The sequence below is a fragment of the Melanerpes formicivorus genome, unplaced genomic scaffold (genome assembly GCF_026170545.1).
Source record: "Melanerpes formicivorus ecotype bairdi unplaced genomic scaffold, bMelFor1.0.p_v2 SCAF_72, whole genome shotgun sequence".
Lineage (NCBI taxonomy): Eukaryota > Metazoa > Chordata > Aves > Piciformes > Picidae > Melanerpes > Melanerpes formicivorus.
In genome coordinates this window covers 2,571,235-2,587,864 of record NW_027142424.1, presented here as the reverse complement: position 1 = coordinate 2,587,864, position 16,630 = coordinate 2,571,235, and the positions used below count along the sequence as shown (strand labels likewise).

Genomic DNA, 16,630 nt, shown 5'->3' with positions numbered 1-16,630 from the left:
AGTCACACCAAGAGCAAGTCCATGCTATTGCATGGGTGAGATGTGTGTAACAGGTAAATGAGAGCTCAGCTTCAGTTTGGTTACAAGCAGGTTATTTTAAGTGTCTCCATGCGCTTGGGAGGGCAGCATCCAACCTGTAGTCTCACCAGTTTGTTATCCTGGTGTGCTTTTGGGGAGTTGGAGCTTAGTCCTGCCTCTGCTACCAGGAGGATTCTCACTAAGCTCTTGCTTTGCATTATGGAAAATTGACTCTGGCACTGATGATTAGCATGACACTGTTATGACTCAGCAGAGTCTGAGTTGGAGCAGGGCTGCTCCTAGTAGAAAAACCCCTCAATGTGCCTGCAAAGTGAGTTGCAGAGCAATTATGTGACTGCTCTGTAGGCTTGTAAGTTTTCAGTTTCACATGCCACAATCAGAGTACTCTGGTGGAGCTTTTGTCTTTGGAATGTTGTTTAAAAGAGGTGTTTTTGGCAGCAGAGACACTTTTGTGCCTTTTATACCTGTAACCTTCTCCCTTGTTACAGATGAATGCTGGGTAGAGAGGAGTGCTCAGTCAGCTCCCTCAGTTGGACCAACAGAGCCTTGCTGCATAGTTTTGGTTGCAGGCGGGCAAGTTGCTGATTTGTGTGTTTTGATTTGTTCACACACTAAAAAAGATAAATCGCTAATTTCATATCTCAGAATTAGTTTCATTATCTCCTCTATTTGCAGTTTAGACAAGCCTTGCATAGTTGATAGAAAACAAAACTCTTTCAGCTAGAAGTATTGTGCAAGTCTCCTGTTCACCTAATACTCTTGGCTATAGCTTATAAGCAATACTGTTGTATCTGCTTTCTTCTTCCTCCTCTTTGCTTCCTCTTTGCTTGCCTTTCTCTTTTAAATTAAAGAGAACTGTTAATAATGGATAATGGTTTGTATTTTCAGGGATGCTGGAACCTGCGTAAACTGCAGGGTACTCCTCTGAAAACCAAATGAATTAGATAAGTCCCTGTTAAAAAGTGTGTGTTTAGGTGCTTTTCTCTCTTCTCTTTTCATAGTTGACGGATTCCCTGAAGCGCCTGAAAGACAGCAACCTTTCTTCTGCGGGATCATCTGTTACCCCAAACAGCAGCACACCTTTCTCCCATGACACAGCCTATTCCAGCTGTCGGCAGGACACCCCAAACTCCTACAGCCAATTTACCCCACAGTCCCAAGGAACACCTCACACCCCGCGGTTAGGGACGCCGTTTTCCCAGGATTCTACCTATTCGAGTCGTCAGACGACGCCCGTGTACCATTTTGGGCAGGACAGTGGCTACAAAGCCAGGAGACATGACACAAAATTTACCGATGCCTACAACCGCCGGCCGGGACATCACTATGTGCATAACTCGGCAGGTGTTTTCCGAGGGACGGAGCATCAGTTCAGTACCTACAAATCCCATCAGCAGGAGCCAGTTCAGTTCTCTCACACTCCTCCCCTGAGCCACTCTAGTTCTTCAAGCTACAAATCTGCCTTTTCTCCTTACCAAGCACCAGCTGTATTTCCCCAATCTGACGAGCAGCAGTTTCCCCAAACTTCTAGGGAAACAGAGTACAGGAGACCTGCACCACCTCCCACTGAGATGGTTGTGGAAAGCAGTGCTGCTACTAACGTTGACTTTGTTCCGCTGAAGGAGAAGCAGGAGGAGCCTCCGCCTTTGCCCGAGTCGAACTCTGTTCCTGAGCCGAGCACAGCATCCTTCTCTCAGACTCCAGAGAGAAGTGAGACCCCTGGCACCCCCACTATGGAGTCAGAAATGCAGCATAACAGTTTAGACTCAAGGATTGAGATGCTCTTAAAAGAGCAGAGAACAAAGTTACCCTTTCTTAATGAGCATGACTCAGATAATGAGATCCGAATGGAAGGTAGCCCCATTTCCTCCTCTTCTTCCCAGCTCTCTCCCATCCCAATGTACGGTTCGAACTCTCAGCCCGGTTTCAGAGGTCAGACACCTTCCTCCCGCCCTTCCAGCACTGGCCTGGAGGACATCAGCCCGACTCCTTTACCTGACTCTGACGACGATGAGCCCATCCCTGGGACAGCTTCTCTGAGTCAGAATTCTCGGGGCACGTCAGAGGCCAGCATGACTCCCATTGATCAGCTGAGCAGGACCTCTAAAATTGAGACCTCAGAGGCTAAAGAAATGGTGCCTGGTAACCAGACTCCAACATCAGAAAGAATGGATGAGGTGAGTGACCTGAAACTGCGGGATGATGCTCTGTGTGTATCCTCAGAGCTGGACTGAGCAGGGAGTTGCTCTTAGCTTTAGTGTTACTGGAGCATAGGGTTTCTGGTGTTTTTTTTCCCTTTACTTGAGGCAGCTGGAAATGAGATAGATGGAACACAAAGTGATGGTCTTAATCAATTTCCCAGTTGCCAGCTTTCCTTTTTTTATAGGAGCAGCCTGCTGCAATTTAGACCTTCAGGAGGGCTCAAGGACTGCCCAAGCCACAAAAGTTTGGCCAGTGTGTGAATGTCCTGAGTGTCCACAGATACTTGAGCCACTAGAGGAGTTAATTGAGCGCTTTCTGCCATTGCTTTGGTCCCTGAGCTTGAGGGGTGTGTGTGCGCACACTTGCTTAACGGGGCTTTCATGTTATGCCCAAGTATTGAATGTATACTTTGTTTGATAGCTCTCCAGCTATTTTTGCCATCTGGTTTGAACGGGAGACAGTTGCTGGGTTTTAATACTTGCTTTCCTCAGTTGGAAGGGGGAGGTGGTTGGCTTGTGGGGGACGTGCTCCACTGAGTCTTCCAATAATAGAGCAGAGCTTGCTGCTTCTGCTGGGGCATTTGTGGCTGAAGGGAGAGTGAGAGCTTAAGGGGGTGGAATGGTGCCAGCAGACAGGGAAATTACATTGTATAGTGTGTCTGTTAGGGAGGTCTGTTGCAACAAATGTGAGTATCACTGCAGTGGACGTGTTGGTCCTATTCTGCTGTGTCAAGGAACAGTCAAAATCCAGGTCTTCCTAAATGCCAGACACCTCACCATGTGTAAGAGGCATGCAAGCAAATGAAACTGCTGTGTCTGGTGTGCAAGAGCTCTGCAGTAAAGGGACTTCAACCATCTGAGAGGGCTGGCCTTGTGTAAATGTCCCGCATGTGGTAGATCAATGTAATTTACTCATGGAAGTTTGCTGGGGTTAAGCTGGCAGAACGGCTTTCCCTTCAGTGCTCTGCAGTTGGGAGGTTTTCACCCTAGAAGCAGCTGCATTTCAGGAGAGGAGGAGCTGTTTGTGGAGCTGTAGGCTTTGCAGAGTGCTTCACTGGAGGAAAAGAGCTGCAGCAGCAGCAGAGCGCAGGTCTCAGTGCTGAACAGCAGAACAATTGTACTGGATATTTTGTTTATTCTATGTGCCTTTCCAAACCTGCTTGTCCTTGCAGTTGCCAGTTCAGCCTTTGAAATGATCCAGCTGCTTGAGGTCTCATTCATCATCTAGGCTGGCCCAGACTCCTCTCTTGGGAGGCAAGTCCCTGGCCGGTGGGACCTGATGATGTATTAATTAGGAATGGAGTTTTAATTCCTTGAGCTCGGTCTGGCAGGCTTAAGAGGGTATACGCTGAGTTTCTCTGAAAAAATGAGGAAGGCATTCCTCATCGCCTTGCCGTTCCGGGCTTGTATCTGTTGTCCTCGCTCTTGTGCAAGAGGGTTGCAGCCAGTGCTGAGCTTGTTGGAAGATGGATGAATGCCAGCATGGTATGTGGGGTCAGGCACTCTCTGTGGCTGAGATCAGCCTTGGGGGAGCAGCTGGGATTTTACATTTGGGGCAGTGGCGTGCTGACGTTGAAACCCATGTTAAGTCTTTGTCTCCCTGTAATGAGATGCTGGTGTCAGAAGTTCACATCGATGCTTGTGTGATACAAAATTATATGTGCCTTGATCCTCTGCAGAAGGCAGATAGGTGGTAGCAGGGTCTTCATGCAGGTCATTGCTGCCTTAATTGTCTCTCCCCCTCCCAAAAAAAATGTGATGCTTGTTGTCAGAGCTGTTAATTCACCTCCCCTCTCGGTTACAAATCACACTAAGCTATTCTGGCATGTTTGAATAGTTGCCTGTGCCGTTCATTGCTCATTTTGATGCACAACAAAACCATCTCCATGTGGTTTTGCTTCTTTCTCCCGCCGTTTTTTTTTTTTTTTCCCTTTAGAAAAAGGCTCTCCTGTCTTCTCCCTCTTGCTGAATGAAGGAGTGGAGCTGAGCAGTGACTTAACATAGGCTGTCATTTGAGCTGCAGCTTTCCAACTGCGTTAGAGAGGGGCATTGAATCTGTCTGAGGGCTGGAAAGCTGAACCTCTGGCTTCAGCCTATTGTGATACCACTATTTAACTTCAGTCCTTCAGAGAGTCCTCTAGCAAAACAGAGGGAAGGCAGACCCAAGTACTCCTGGTGATTGTGTGGCATGGGGAGCACAGCAGAAATGATATATTAGTGTAGGGAGGGCTCATTAAGTGTCATAAGGAAGCAATAAAGGGCAGAGAGTTTGAACTTACTTACTTCATGCTTGGCTTTTCAAGGGTTGGAGCAGCCCCAGGCCAGTTCTCTTTGGGTGGATGCTCTAGCTGGGAAAATCTCAGGACTCATAAGGATGCCAGCAAAGTTGCAGGCAAGCTTTTCCTAACACAATAGGTTCTTTTCAAGAACCTACTTTTCCTTCCCAGCAAAACAAACATGATTTTTGTCAGCAATTGCTAATGCAGTAACATTTGTCCTGTAGGTGATGCGCTGTCAAATGGCCAGGCGAGTTAACCAACCACCCCAGGTGTGCCGTAACTAAAGGAGGTACAGCCAGGCCCCAGCAATTGTTCTGTTTTATCATGCAAGACCCTGGAGTTTTATTTCAAGATCTGGTATGATACTCCTAAGCCAGAGCTTGGCAGGGAGCTTGGGTGTGGGAGAGGAAGGGCTGTGCATCTGTCTGCAGCACCTCACCCTGATCTCAGAGCAGTGATCATGGTCTGCAGAGAAAGTCCTGCTAAGCTTATCCAAAGGACAGGCATGTTGGCAGTACGAGGTAAGAAGAGAAAAAGGGATCCTTTACAAATCCTCTCAGACAGGAACACAAAGCAGAGAGGACTTTTCCAAGAGACTAGAAGATGGCAAAGAAAGAAAACAGCCCAACTGCCTTGTTATAGTAAAGTTCTTGAGGGCAGCAATGTTACAAACTTTCCTTCCTATGTTCCTGAGAGATAACAAGGAAGGAGTTGCAATAATTTTTTTTTCACAGGATCTTTGCTGTTGCAGAAGTGCAAAGGTTAATTAAGTACAGTTTGACATTCTGACATCCCATTGGAGCCGTGTTTTTGCTTGGCTTGGTCCAGGAAGAGGCCCTGCCTCTGTCTGATGGGTGAATGACAGAATTGTAACGTGTCACTTTATTGTATATTGATGATGCCCGTCACGTTACAGCTTATACCAAGGTATTCATTTGTGTGCATAGCCAGTGTGTGATAGGAAGACAATGGTATTTTTCCAGATTTATGACTACAAAAGTACTTTTTAATTGAGGGATCTGCAGATTCCTGTTTTCCTGGTAGTTTGGCTAAGCACCTAGTCACTGTGGTGGGAGAAGTGCTTTAAAAATGCCAAAGAGATCCTTCAAAATAAAGCTCCTGGAACATGAATGAGGTGAGAGCAGTTCTCCTGCTGCTTGCTGTGAATTTTAGCAAGTAATTTGAGGAGTAAACTGGAAGTTACATGGTGCACATCAGCCCTGGAGACCCTGAAAGCCACCTGTGTCACCAGCCCCCCTTAGTGTTATGCAGTTGCTGTGCATGTTTGTGAATGTCCTGTTACAGGACAGCATCAGCATGCCCATGACAAGCTCTGTGTGTGGAGTGGAGCCTCCCATCATTACCCAGGGAGAATCTCTGAGCTGTGCTTACACACAGATGAGGTAGGTCAGGCTCAGTCCTACAGTGGGCTATGGAGTCCCTGAGGTTATGTCTGGGCTGAATTTGTATTTCATGTTGAAGTATCTTTGGGTTCTTGTGTGGTCATGGCCAGAACTGGAAGCTGCACATTGTCCCTCTGGAGCCTTAGCAGGATGTGCTGACATTCTCCTGCTGTAAGCTGCTGCAGCCCCATCCAGACTGGGCTGTTTTTCAGGAGCTGGTAAATGATTCCCTTTTCCTAGAGAGCCAGGTTCGGTCTGTGTGAGACAGCAGCACCCCAATACTATCCAGGCAGCTAGAGCAGCTGCAGGGGCTTCTCAGCTAGCATACCTGCAGCAATTGCCTCAGGAGCAGTTGATGCCCGTTGGAGCTGTGCTGTGCAGGAATGACTTGGTCTCTGCCTGCAGAAGGATGCTGGCTCCTCGTGTACCCTGCTCCCATCCGTGGCTGCATGGGGTAAGAGATAGACTCATGTTCCTGGGGCATTGACAGTGGGTTAGGTGGAGCTTCCTAAAGATGAACCCGAATGCCCTGTACTAAGGGATGTTTCTGATCTGAAGAGTGCAGAAGTGATTTATTCAAGGTAAATGCACATTAAGGTTGAGAAGGTAGAGTCTTAAGAGCCAGGAAATGTGATACCTTGGTTTCCACAGTAACTGTGCAAGAGCCCTTATGCCCGTAAGTAGCTGTTATGTATGTATAATATATATGGGTACGGCTGGGATCCAATTTACAGCTAGAGTGGGATTTCATCATTTCTGGAGGGAGATGGCAGGGAGTAGATGTGGGGAATGGCTGCTCTGAATGTATTCTTTTAATTGAAGAGGGGAGAAAAACCTGAGAGCTGTGATTTATGTCCAGTTTCATAAACACTTTTTCAATTTTTCCTGTCTCCTGAGCTCTTGTGAATGTGATCATGCCTGACAGAACTGGTTCCTAATGGAAACTCAGAAATAGGTATATGTTATGACTGTGAATTTCCAGAAATGCAGCCAGCCAATGCCCAGGCAGCAAAGATTTGGATAACTGCTGTGGTTTTACGTGTGAATTACACCAGCCATGCTAAACCTGTGAAATTGAAATGAGAGCAAGCAGCTTAAACTGTGGGTTCTGTTCTGCCCTTCCTGACCCAGGCACAATGGCAGTGAAAAGCCACAGGGACTTCAGGGGATCTTGTGAAGTTTAAGCTTGTTCAGAAGAGAAAGGCAGCACACAAATCTCTCAAAAGGTGATTTAAATCTGACACTACACTGGACTTTTTTGAGACCTTAGAGATTTTGTTCAGCCTTCATGTCCAGAGGAATGAGCATGCTGGGGCAGGACTGCAGCCCTATATCTTCCCTAGGATGCTCAGGGTTGAGGGTCAGTTGCTGTATAACCTGACCATGGTGAGGATGCCCTGGCTTCTGAAGCAGTGGAAATGGAGGATATTGTTATCTTATGTTTTTCTTTCAGACCTGATACTGGAAGAGCGTGGGCAGGGGCTGCTTGGTCATTTACCACATGCAGCCTGCTACTCCTACAAAAATTTTGACAAAGTAGAGGTCCATGTTTGCTAAGTTGTATTTGACTTCTTTGTCTCTAGTTTGCTTCTTGGGGTACTTGCAAAACTGGTGGTTAGCAATGCAGAGAGCTTGACCAGCCACATGTGTTCTCTACAGGAAGCAGCCAGAGGTAACAAACCCAGTGTCAGTTTTCACAGTCACTTTTTCAGAGCAGAACTGAGCCAATATTCCTGGTGATGCACCCCTCTTACGTGTGTGCTCGTGGAGGGTAAAACGCTAGATGGAGAGAGATCTGCCTGTTTATGGTTTGGATTTTTTTGACTAACAACTAGAGTAGGATGAGAACATGTTGCTAACAGAGCTAGAAATGGTGAAATGCTCTGGAGTGTAACTGAAAAATAGAAAGCAGGCTGTGGTTGGGAGGCTGAGTGGTTCTTTCGCTCTCTCATAGCAGACCAAGACTTTGAGGCTTTTGAATTTTGCATACCTAATAGAAATGACGCTGCCACCCCTGTTTATAAATCACTGTTGCTGATAATACTCTTGCTGCCAGATCAGTTCATTCTCTGTTTTGCCACCAGTTACTTTGTGCCAGTTTTCAGTTCCTGGTAGATTGGGTATGTAGAATTAAATTGCTTGTTAATAGGTAGAACACTGCTTGTTCTGTGTTTGTGTAAGCTCTCCTGCTCTGGAAACTTCGATTCAAATTACAGTGTTCATATCACAGCACATGGATGATGGCAGAATAATATTTGCAAGGCTGAGCTCTGCACACTATTTCCAGTTAGAGAGCCCCTGGCCTCTTCCTTTTGCTGCTTACTGAGTTCTTCCCATTCTTTTCAGTGCTGGTTTTAGCAGTGATGATACTGGATGTTCAGATGTCACAAATGCAGGCTGTGAAGCCTCACATCAATCTATCACATTTTCCTCACAGTTTCTCCACCCCATTATCATTCCAGTTGCATTTTGCATCTGATAGTTGTGAAAAGTGACCAAGGGAATGCAGACGAGTTACTGGATGGCAGCGTGTGTTGCAATGTGCAGTGACACTGAGAAAATGCGCCAGTGTGTTAGGTAATCAGTAGAAATATTGAGAAAATAATTGCTGTTAACATATTGTGCTGGCAGCCACCAGGACAGCACTAATTTCTGGGTCTGATTTTGAAGAAGAGGGAGCAGGCGCTGTGTGCTCTACGTGTCTATGTTTGACACAGAGCAGCCAACAGGCAAGTGCTCATTCAAATTTCTGCTGGCTGCTGCCTTTCCTGGACTCCTTTACGTAGATGCAGTTCATTAGAAGAGCATGTGCTTTTTTCCCACATGCATCAATTTTGAGTCCCATGACTTTGCCACCTCTCATCTGTTAATTATGATTTTCAGTTTGAGGTATGTCTTTGTGCCTGGTGAAGATGGAGCAAAACTCAAACCAAAACCTGTGAGTTTGTTAACTGCGCATCATGAACCTGCCCATGAGGGCTCCTTTGACCCAGGTGTTGCTTCTGTCTCAGGATTTAGTATGAAAGTGCAAGGCTTGCTTTTGGAAGTGCCCATTCATCATACAAAAAAGGTTGCTCAATTTTTTTTCTGCTCCCAAACCCAAAGTATTAAAACCAAAATAAAGGTATTTTAACATATCTTTAATTTGCTTAGTACTGAAATGAAACTACTGTCTGCTTTCCAGCACTGCAGACACGCCTGATGAGGTCAGGATGCATATAAAATAACAAGGTGGCAAATTAGGGTTTCTGATTTCTCCCTAGGTTGGGATAGGTTCACTCCTCCAGGCTTTGCAAAAGTGTTGCTTCAGGAGCAGTTTGAGTAGAGGAAGTTGTTCGTGGCTTGGGCTTCGGCAGTCGCTCTTTGCATAGAGGGCACTGTGAGCACTGCGAAAGCACGGCATGGGGAGGAAACGAAACTGCTGCTGGAACTCAAAACTGGCAGCAGTCCTTATGATTTGGAGGTTTGGTTGGAAAAGGGTCAGATAGCTGTAGCAGAACCTCCAGTTTTCACTTGGGATGTGGGTGTTTCAGCTTAGGAGTGGAATTTGGATTTGCTGGCTGCTTTGAAGGTGTGTTTTGTGTAGTTGATAACTGTGTGCTAAGTGCAATTACCGCACACCTTTGACCAGCTCAGCTGCATTCTGCCCAGTATCTCTCTCTCCATATCAGGCAGTAAAGACAGGGAGATCTTTAGGAAAAATTGTGTGGAATGATGGGGACAGAGGAAGCAGAGAAGGGTCCAGTCCTTCCTATCTTTCTTCCTGCATTCAAGGTGGGATATCCTCAGGCTCACTACTGCCCAAATTCCCTGTATCAAGTAGTGCAGTGCATGGGGCCTTAGGAAGAAGAGTGCTGAGAATGGTGCAGGTTGGTTGACATGAAGGACTGGTTTTTAGTTTTCCTGGGACTGAAGCAGCCTTTTGGTGGCCTGATGAAGAAATTAGATCAGTCTGCTGCTTTTGTGGATGCTGTGGAGTGAGAGTCAATTTCTTATACCCATGTTTTCCCCAAAAGAGCTGTGTTTACCCATGAGCAGTGTAGTTCTGTGCTGAGTGGCTGGAGAGCAGCCAGGCAGAGAGGGACCTGGGGCTACTGGTTGATGGTAGGCTGAACATGAGCCTATGGTGTGCCCAGGCAGCCAAGAGGGCCAATGGCATCCTGGCCTGCATCAGGAGCAGTGTGGCCAGCAGGAGCAGGGAGGTCATTCTGCCCCTGTACACTGCACTGGTTAGACCACACCTTGAGTCCTGTGTCCAGTTCTGGGCCTCTCAGTTTAGGAAGGATGTTGACTTGCTGGATCGAGTCCAGAGAAGGGCAACAAAGTTGGTGAGGGGTTTGGAACACAAGCCCTATGAGGAAAGACTGAGGGAGCTGGGGTTGCTTAGCCTGGAGAAGAGGAGGCTCAGGGGAGACCTTATTGCTGTCTACAACTCCCCAAAGGGAGGTTGTAGCCAGGTGGGGGCTGGTCTCTTCTCCCAGGCAACCAGCACCAGAACAAGAGGACACAGTCTCAAGCTGTGCCAGAGGAGGTTCAGACTGCATGTTAGGAAGAAATTCTACACAGAGAGAGTGATTGCCCATTGGAATGTGCTGCCCAGGGAGGTGGTGGAGTCACCATCATTGGAGGTGTTTAGGAGGAGACTTGACAGGGTGCTTGGTTGCATGGTTTAGTTGATTAGGTGGTGTTGGATGATAGGTTGGACATCATGATCTTGAAGGTCTCTTCCAACCTGGTGTGGTCTGATTCTATTCTATTCTATTCTATTCTATTCTATTCTATTCTATTCTATTCTATTCTATTCTATTCTATTCTATTCTATTCTATTCTATTCTATTCTATTCTATTCTATTCTATTCTATCAGTCCTTCTCCCACTGAGCAGGATTAACATGCATTGCACATGTCAGGTTGATGTTCCCTCTGGAGCCTGGGGATGGGTTGCTGAAGTAGGCAGCTTCTTTCCAGGTTTCCCTTCTCCCAAAGCAGCTTTTTATTGCTGGTGCCTTGCATTTCCCAGGCAAAACAAAATAGATGTATTTCAGGCACTAGCAGTGTTATTTGGTGGAAGCAGGAGCTGTTTTAATGTTGGCTCACAGCTCTGGGAAGAGTTTTCCAATCTGCTCCTTGTTGCTAAGTGGTTGCCAAACGTGGTGTTCTGGTCAGCAGATGTGGATAAGAGTTCCAGTGCAGATAACTGAAATATTGTCTGTGAAGAATGCAGATAAATGCCAGTAATTGTTATCATGGTGCTACAAGCATTTTGCAGTTGTCCAGGAAAAAAATATTACTTGGGAAATATTAAAATCTTTAATATTGAATAAAGTTATTCAAATTTCAGTCAGGCATAAAGGGCAGTCTCTGGTTGAATGTGTAGAGATTTGTGTGAAAGGCTGTATTTTGACACTGGAATCTCTGTGAATTTATTTGCTTGTTAATACAATGTCAGGTGGGACATTATTTCCCAATTTACATCAGAAAAGTGGTAACAGCAGATGGTTTTGCTAACCTGATACATATTCCAGGTCAGTGGAAAGGAGGCAGGAAGGTGGTGTGAGTTTGGTGGCGAAGTGCAGCTTGGCCCCAGCAGAGCTGTGATGGAGGGTGGAGACCTGGTTCTGAAGTTACTTTTAAATTCCCTGGGAGCTGGCATCATGCAGGGACTACACAGCCTGGCTGCAGATCACCAGAACTAAGTTGTGTTCCCTGCTGGTCTGGATGCTCAGACTTCAACTTGAGCCAGCCTTATTGTGTGACTTTATCTTGGCTTGTTGCTGGGGCATGTGTGTACCAAAGGGCTGTGGCACAAGGCTGTGGGTGCCATCCTTTGAGGGGGGCTTTGGGTGGAATTTGTAGGCCAGCTCAACTGACTCTGTATGGCTGTGGGGTTGTGGAGAAGGGGAAGCAGGCAAAGGAGATGCAAGAAACTACCCAGGTAGCTTTGCAGTGGTTTGGGGTCATCCACTGGGTGGTAGGTGTAGCTTCCATGTGACCTCTGTCTTTGCTCTGGCAGGGTTTATGTGGATCTGCTTTCAACATCCAAGCAAAAGAAAACCTGAGCTTTAGGTTGTGCTATGCCTTTAAAAAGAAAATCAGAAATGCAGCTCATGGTACTCTCAAGAATTCTGAATTGGGATGGAGAATGTAGGAAGACTAGATTTTCCTGGAAGTGAATTTGGGGCTAAACATACAAACTGAGCTGTAAGAAGAATGATTGTTGGATTTTTGCTATGACCTAGTTTTTGCAGTATTTTTACTATTTTAACTGAAGTCAGGTATCAAGAGTATTGCACAGTGTAACTCTGCTCTGGTGAGGCACAACCTTACTGTCGCATCCAGTAAGTGAGATGTATTGATCATGTGGTATATGAATTCACATGCAGCTCTGGTGCTTCTAGGGGTGTTGAGGCTAAACCATGCTAAGTAGAAAACTATTCCTTGCAAATCACCAAGCCAGCTGTTCCTACAGCCAGAAGAACCCAAAGATGCCTGTGACTTCCAGCTGGTCCCCTGAATCTGAGAGCAGTGCATGGAGTGCATTAGCACAGAGCCATGTTTGGCTGGGTTTGTGCCTTATTCGCCACCAATTCACATAGCTCTTTAAATGACCTCCTGAAAAGGCAGGTTACTCATAGGTAACTTCAAACTCATGAACCAGTCTAATGAGAAAGCTGCTTTAAAAAATGAAACTGAGTGGTGTGATTGGGAGTATTCTAGGTTTGTCTGCTTAGGTATGGGTTGTAGAGGTGTGCCTGCTGCCATGGGCTTCTTGCTGGGCTTTGAACTCATTTTCAGCATTTTAGCAAAGCTTTTCTAAGCAAGTGTTAATGAAATTAGTAAAATAAGTGTCAACATGGAGAGGTCTGAAAGAGCCTGGGGGCTGAAGTGGTCAGTCTGAGGAGCACAGGATGGGTCACCTGGTGCTGACCCTCCTGCTGAACTACTCTGCCTCAGTGCACACAGCCCTTCTGCTCTAGCAATCGTCTGTGGTAGAGCTTGATGATGGCCTTGCTGCAAGAGAACAGAAAGAGATTTTAGATTAACTATTGAGTAAGCAAGGAAAAGGCAAGTCTTTACCATTCCTTGGGTGTCTGTATAGTTGGAAGTTATTTCCTCTAGGTACTGAAAGACCTTCAGTGGGGGAGTCGGAGCAGTTTGTGCCATGCAAAAACTCCAGCCGCAGCCAGGCTGTATGCGGTGATGCTCCCCAGGGGTCCCTCTGCTACCCGTGAGCAGCAGATTAGGATGTGATATTCTCCAGTAGTTGCTGGTCAACCTATCTTCCACAGATGTCTAATCCATTTTTAAACCCACCTGCACTTCTGAGTCTTTGCAGTATCCTGTGGCAATGAGGTGCACAGCTGAATTTTGTTCTAGGTAAAAAGTGCTTCCATGTGTTTGGTTTAAACCTTCTGCTTGTTAATAAGGGGACAGGTGGGTAAACCACCATACTTCATCCCTTGTCTCTTTTTGGAGTGTTTTATACCTGCACAACTGACAGTGGGAGTGCAGCCCAGCTGTGGGATATTCCCACTCTGGTAATTTACAACAGTTGTGGTTACACAATGTATTTTGCATATAGTAGGGATGATTTTAATATCTTCTAGAAAGCCATGAGAAATGTCATGTCCTGCACAGAGATTATCTTTGTTAAAGAATCAGTCAACAGCTGGCAGCCAAGAGGGTTGTGTCCATCACCCAAGAGGAGGGGGAAAAAGTTGCCTTTCCCTCACTGAACTGGTTTTGGAGAGGGACAACTTGAAAGTATTTCTGGCTGGATATTGCTTTAGGCTTTGTCTTAGAAGAAGATTTTTAATGTTTTAATGAATATGTTATGTGCCTCACCTGATGTGCTTGTTTCTCTCTTCTCTGACTGCACTCAGCTAAACCAGAGTAGAGCAGGAGAAGGAAAACCTAAGCAGTAAATAAAGCATGGTTCAAGATGCCTCCAGAGAAAAGATCCTCAAGAGAAGGGAAATGTTAGCAAAGGGGAACTGTTCACAGTATCACCAAGGTTGGAAGAGACCTCAAAGATCGAGTCCAACCTGTCACCACAGACCTCATGCTTCACCCTCACTTCTGAGGAGCAACATCTCTACTCAGCCTCTTTAGCTGCTTGAAATAGGCTCCTTGGAGTGAAGCATCTCCTGTGGTTTAGCTGGATTTTAATGCATCTACAGCACTTGGCTGGGAAGGACTTGTTAGCTTGTGTTGTAATGCTCAGAAAATGAGCGGAGCCTGCTAAGCTCATTAGGGTGCCAGTCATCATTTGTGGTCAGTGCTGCAAAGTCTGGCTACAGCCAAGTTTTTGTCTCACGAGCCTCTTCTTTCCTGGGGTCATTCTCTACTGTGACATTGCAGCTGGCCTGGAGCACTTGCACCACCTGCAGTGGGGGCTTCATCTGAAGCGGTTAAATGCTTTTTGTCATACAGTCAAGTTCAGGTGAACTGGCTGAAGGGTCTTCCCTGCAGCAGTTTGGCTGGGAGTTTCAGAAGTACAGCAGATGTCCTATTGTCCTGGGATGGTGACAGTAGCTGAGTAGGCTGCAAGGTTTCTTGTTCGAAACCATAGTGTGTTGCCACCATAACTGCAGTCAAAATGCTAACAAGGTCCTAAAGACCTTATTAACAATATGTTCCTCCTTTTATGCTTTCTTTTTCTTCTCAAATAGTTGGTACTGGGATAGAGAGATCCTGAGTGGAGAGAATGGTAAGTCTGTGTGAACATCCAGGCCAGCAGTGGAGGGCTCATGAAATCTCAGCAAAAATGTTCAGAAAAGGGAAAGGTTCACGTAAAACTCAGGACTTTGACTCATTCTGCTTGCTTGTTCCATACTTTGTGGATACTGAAATCTATACTTGTTTGGAAGTTGCAGTTCTGGACTACCTCCATCAGTTGTGGGCTACAGGTTCCTGGACTTTCTTACAGGTGCCAGAAGCAGTGGAGCCTTTTTGCTTCCCAGCTGTGTCAACAGATCAGGACTGCACCTGAGAAATTTAGGGCAAGAATTGCTCAAGCTCTTGAAGAAGGGAGGGAAAAGCTAGGCTCATCATCTAGGGTGCCTCTTGATAAGGAAGGCAAGTGTCTTGAGCTGTTGCCTTAGGATGTACTTATGGTACCTGGGATCTGAGAGCAGACAGCAGTGAGCAGAAGAGCATTAAAACACAGTCTCAAGCTGCACCAGGGGAGGTTTAGGCTGGATGTTAGGAAGAAATTCTTCACAGAAGGAGAGATTGGCCGTTGGAATGTGCTGCCCAGGGAGGTGGTGAAGTCACCATCACTGGAGGTGTTTAAGAAGAGACTGGATGGGGCGCTTGGTGCTGTGGTTTCGATAGTGTTGGGTGATGGGTTGGACTTGATCTCGAAGGCCTTTTCCAAGCTGATTAATTCTATTCTAAAAGATGATACTGATGAATGATCTAATGAAAGCTCTTCTTTTTTTACCCTCTTGCCCTTTATCATTCAAGGTCTGAATCCTTTATTTCTGATCACCCTTCTGAGGAAGCTCGATGTTTCACAGGTTGTTGCATTGCTGATATCCAGGTCTTGCAAATGAAACTGTCATTGCTACTAACACTAGAAATGCAGAGGCCACTGAGCAGAGCACTGCAGATGCTGCCATAACAAAAACAGCCATGCAATTTCAGATACTTGAGGGTATAGTAGTAGTAGTACCTAAAAGGGGAAGAATATCAAATTGGCCTAGTTCTGATGATTAAAACTTGTTTAAATATGATATGTGTACAACCTATTCAACAGACTGATATCAGCTGGGAAGCTAGAATGTTTTCCAAGCTTATCTGTTTCCTTACTGCCCTGTTGGTAGCAAGATCCTGATACATGGTTCCATTTGACCTAAGGTTTAAGTATGAGGGTCAGCTCAGGCAATGATGTGTTAGTTCCTGCCTGGCACTGATGTGGAAGGTATCTGTGTACTCTGCACACTCAGTTATTGCACAATTTTTTGCACTTGTAGGTGGACTCTGATCTAATGTTGCCAATTCCCTTTGTTATCTTTGACTGTAAAGTATCTTCCAGTCTGTAGAAATATGGTGCATTCCTGCATGCCAGTGTGAGGAACAGGACAGAGCATTTCAGAGTCCTTTGGGAAATGTTTCTCTTCACTGTATGATTTCTCCTAAACTCCTTGCCTCTTTAGAGAGCGAGATGCTGCCTTGAGCTCGGCATCTTTTGTGCATGGGCAGACCTTTGAATAAAATCTGCTGATAATAGCTGAAATGGCAGAAAATGACAGAGAAGCCCATTGCATGCTTGCCATGCCTTTCTCGGTTTGCTTCCTCTGTCGGATTTGGCTGACTTGTTCCCAGGACTCTGCATCACTGAACCCGGTGTCTGAAAGGGATTTTACCTGGGTAAAGCCAGTCTGGCTGTATGAAAGTCTTCGGGAGAAGCCGAGAACATTCCCTGACTAATTTATCTGTAGGGGGTATTTTCTTGCTACTCTACCATCCTTTTATGCATGACTTAGCTTCCCAGCCGACTAAAGCCTTTGAAGTTAGATTGCAAATAGCTCTTCAGCTGTCCCTTCCCCCATCTAAAATAAGGAAACCAGAACAACCATTGCTGTGGAAAGAGCTTGCCTTATTACATGGCTTCCCAAGGTTAACACCCCTCTCCCTTTTCCTTCTTCCTTTTCCCTATCTCCTCCTCCTGCCCCATAAAGAAACCTTTTTTTTTCCCTTAATAA

At 45.9% G+C, this 16,630-nt stretch overlaps 1 protein-coding gene across 4 annotated transcripts in view; it reads left to right on the top strand.

Moving 5' to 3' along the window:
• SETD1B (SET domain containing 1B, histone lysine methyltransferase) overlaps positions 1-16,630 on the top strand; it is a 58,482-nt gene that overhangs the window by 10,215 nt on the left and 31,637 nt on the right. For all 4 annotated transcript variants that reach the window (XR_010990465.1, XR_010990466.1, XM_068163452.1 and 1 more), the window contains exon 6: positions 1,041-2,216. Coding sequence is in view for 2 of the 4 variants with exons in the window: in XM_068163452.1 (XP_068019553.1) it covers positions 1,041-2,216 (1,176 nt within the window). In the remaining 2 variants the exon portion in view is untranslated. The remainder of the gene's footprint in view (positions 1-1,040; positions 2,217-16,630) is intronic.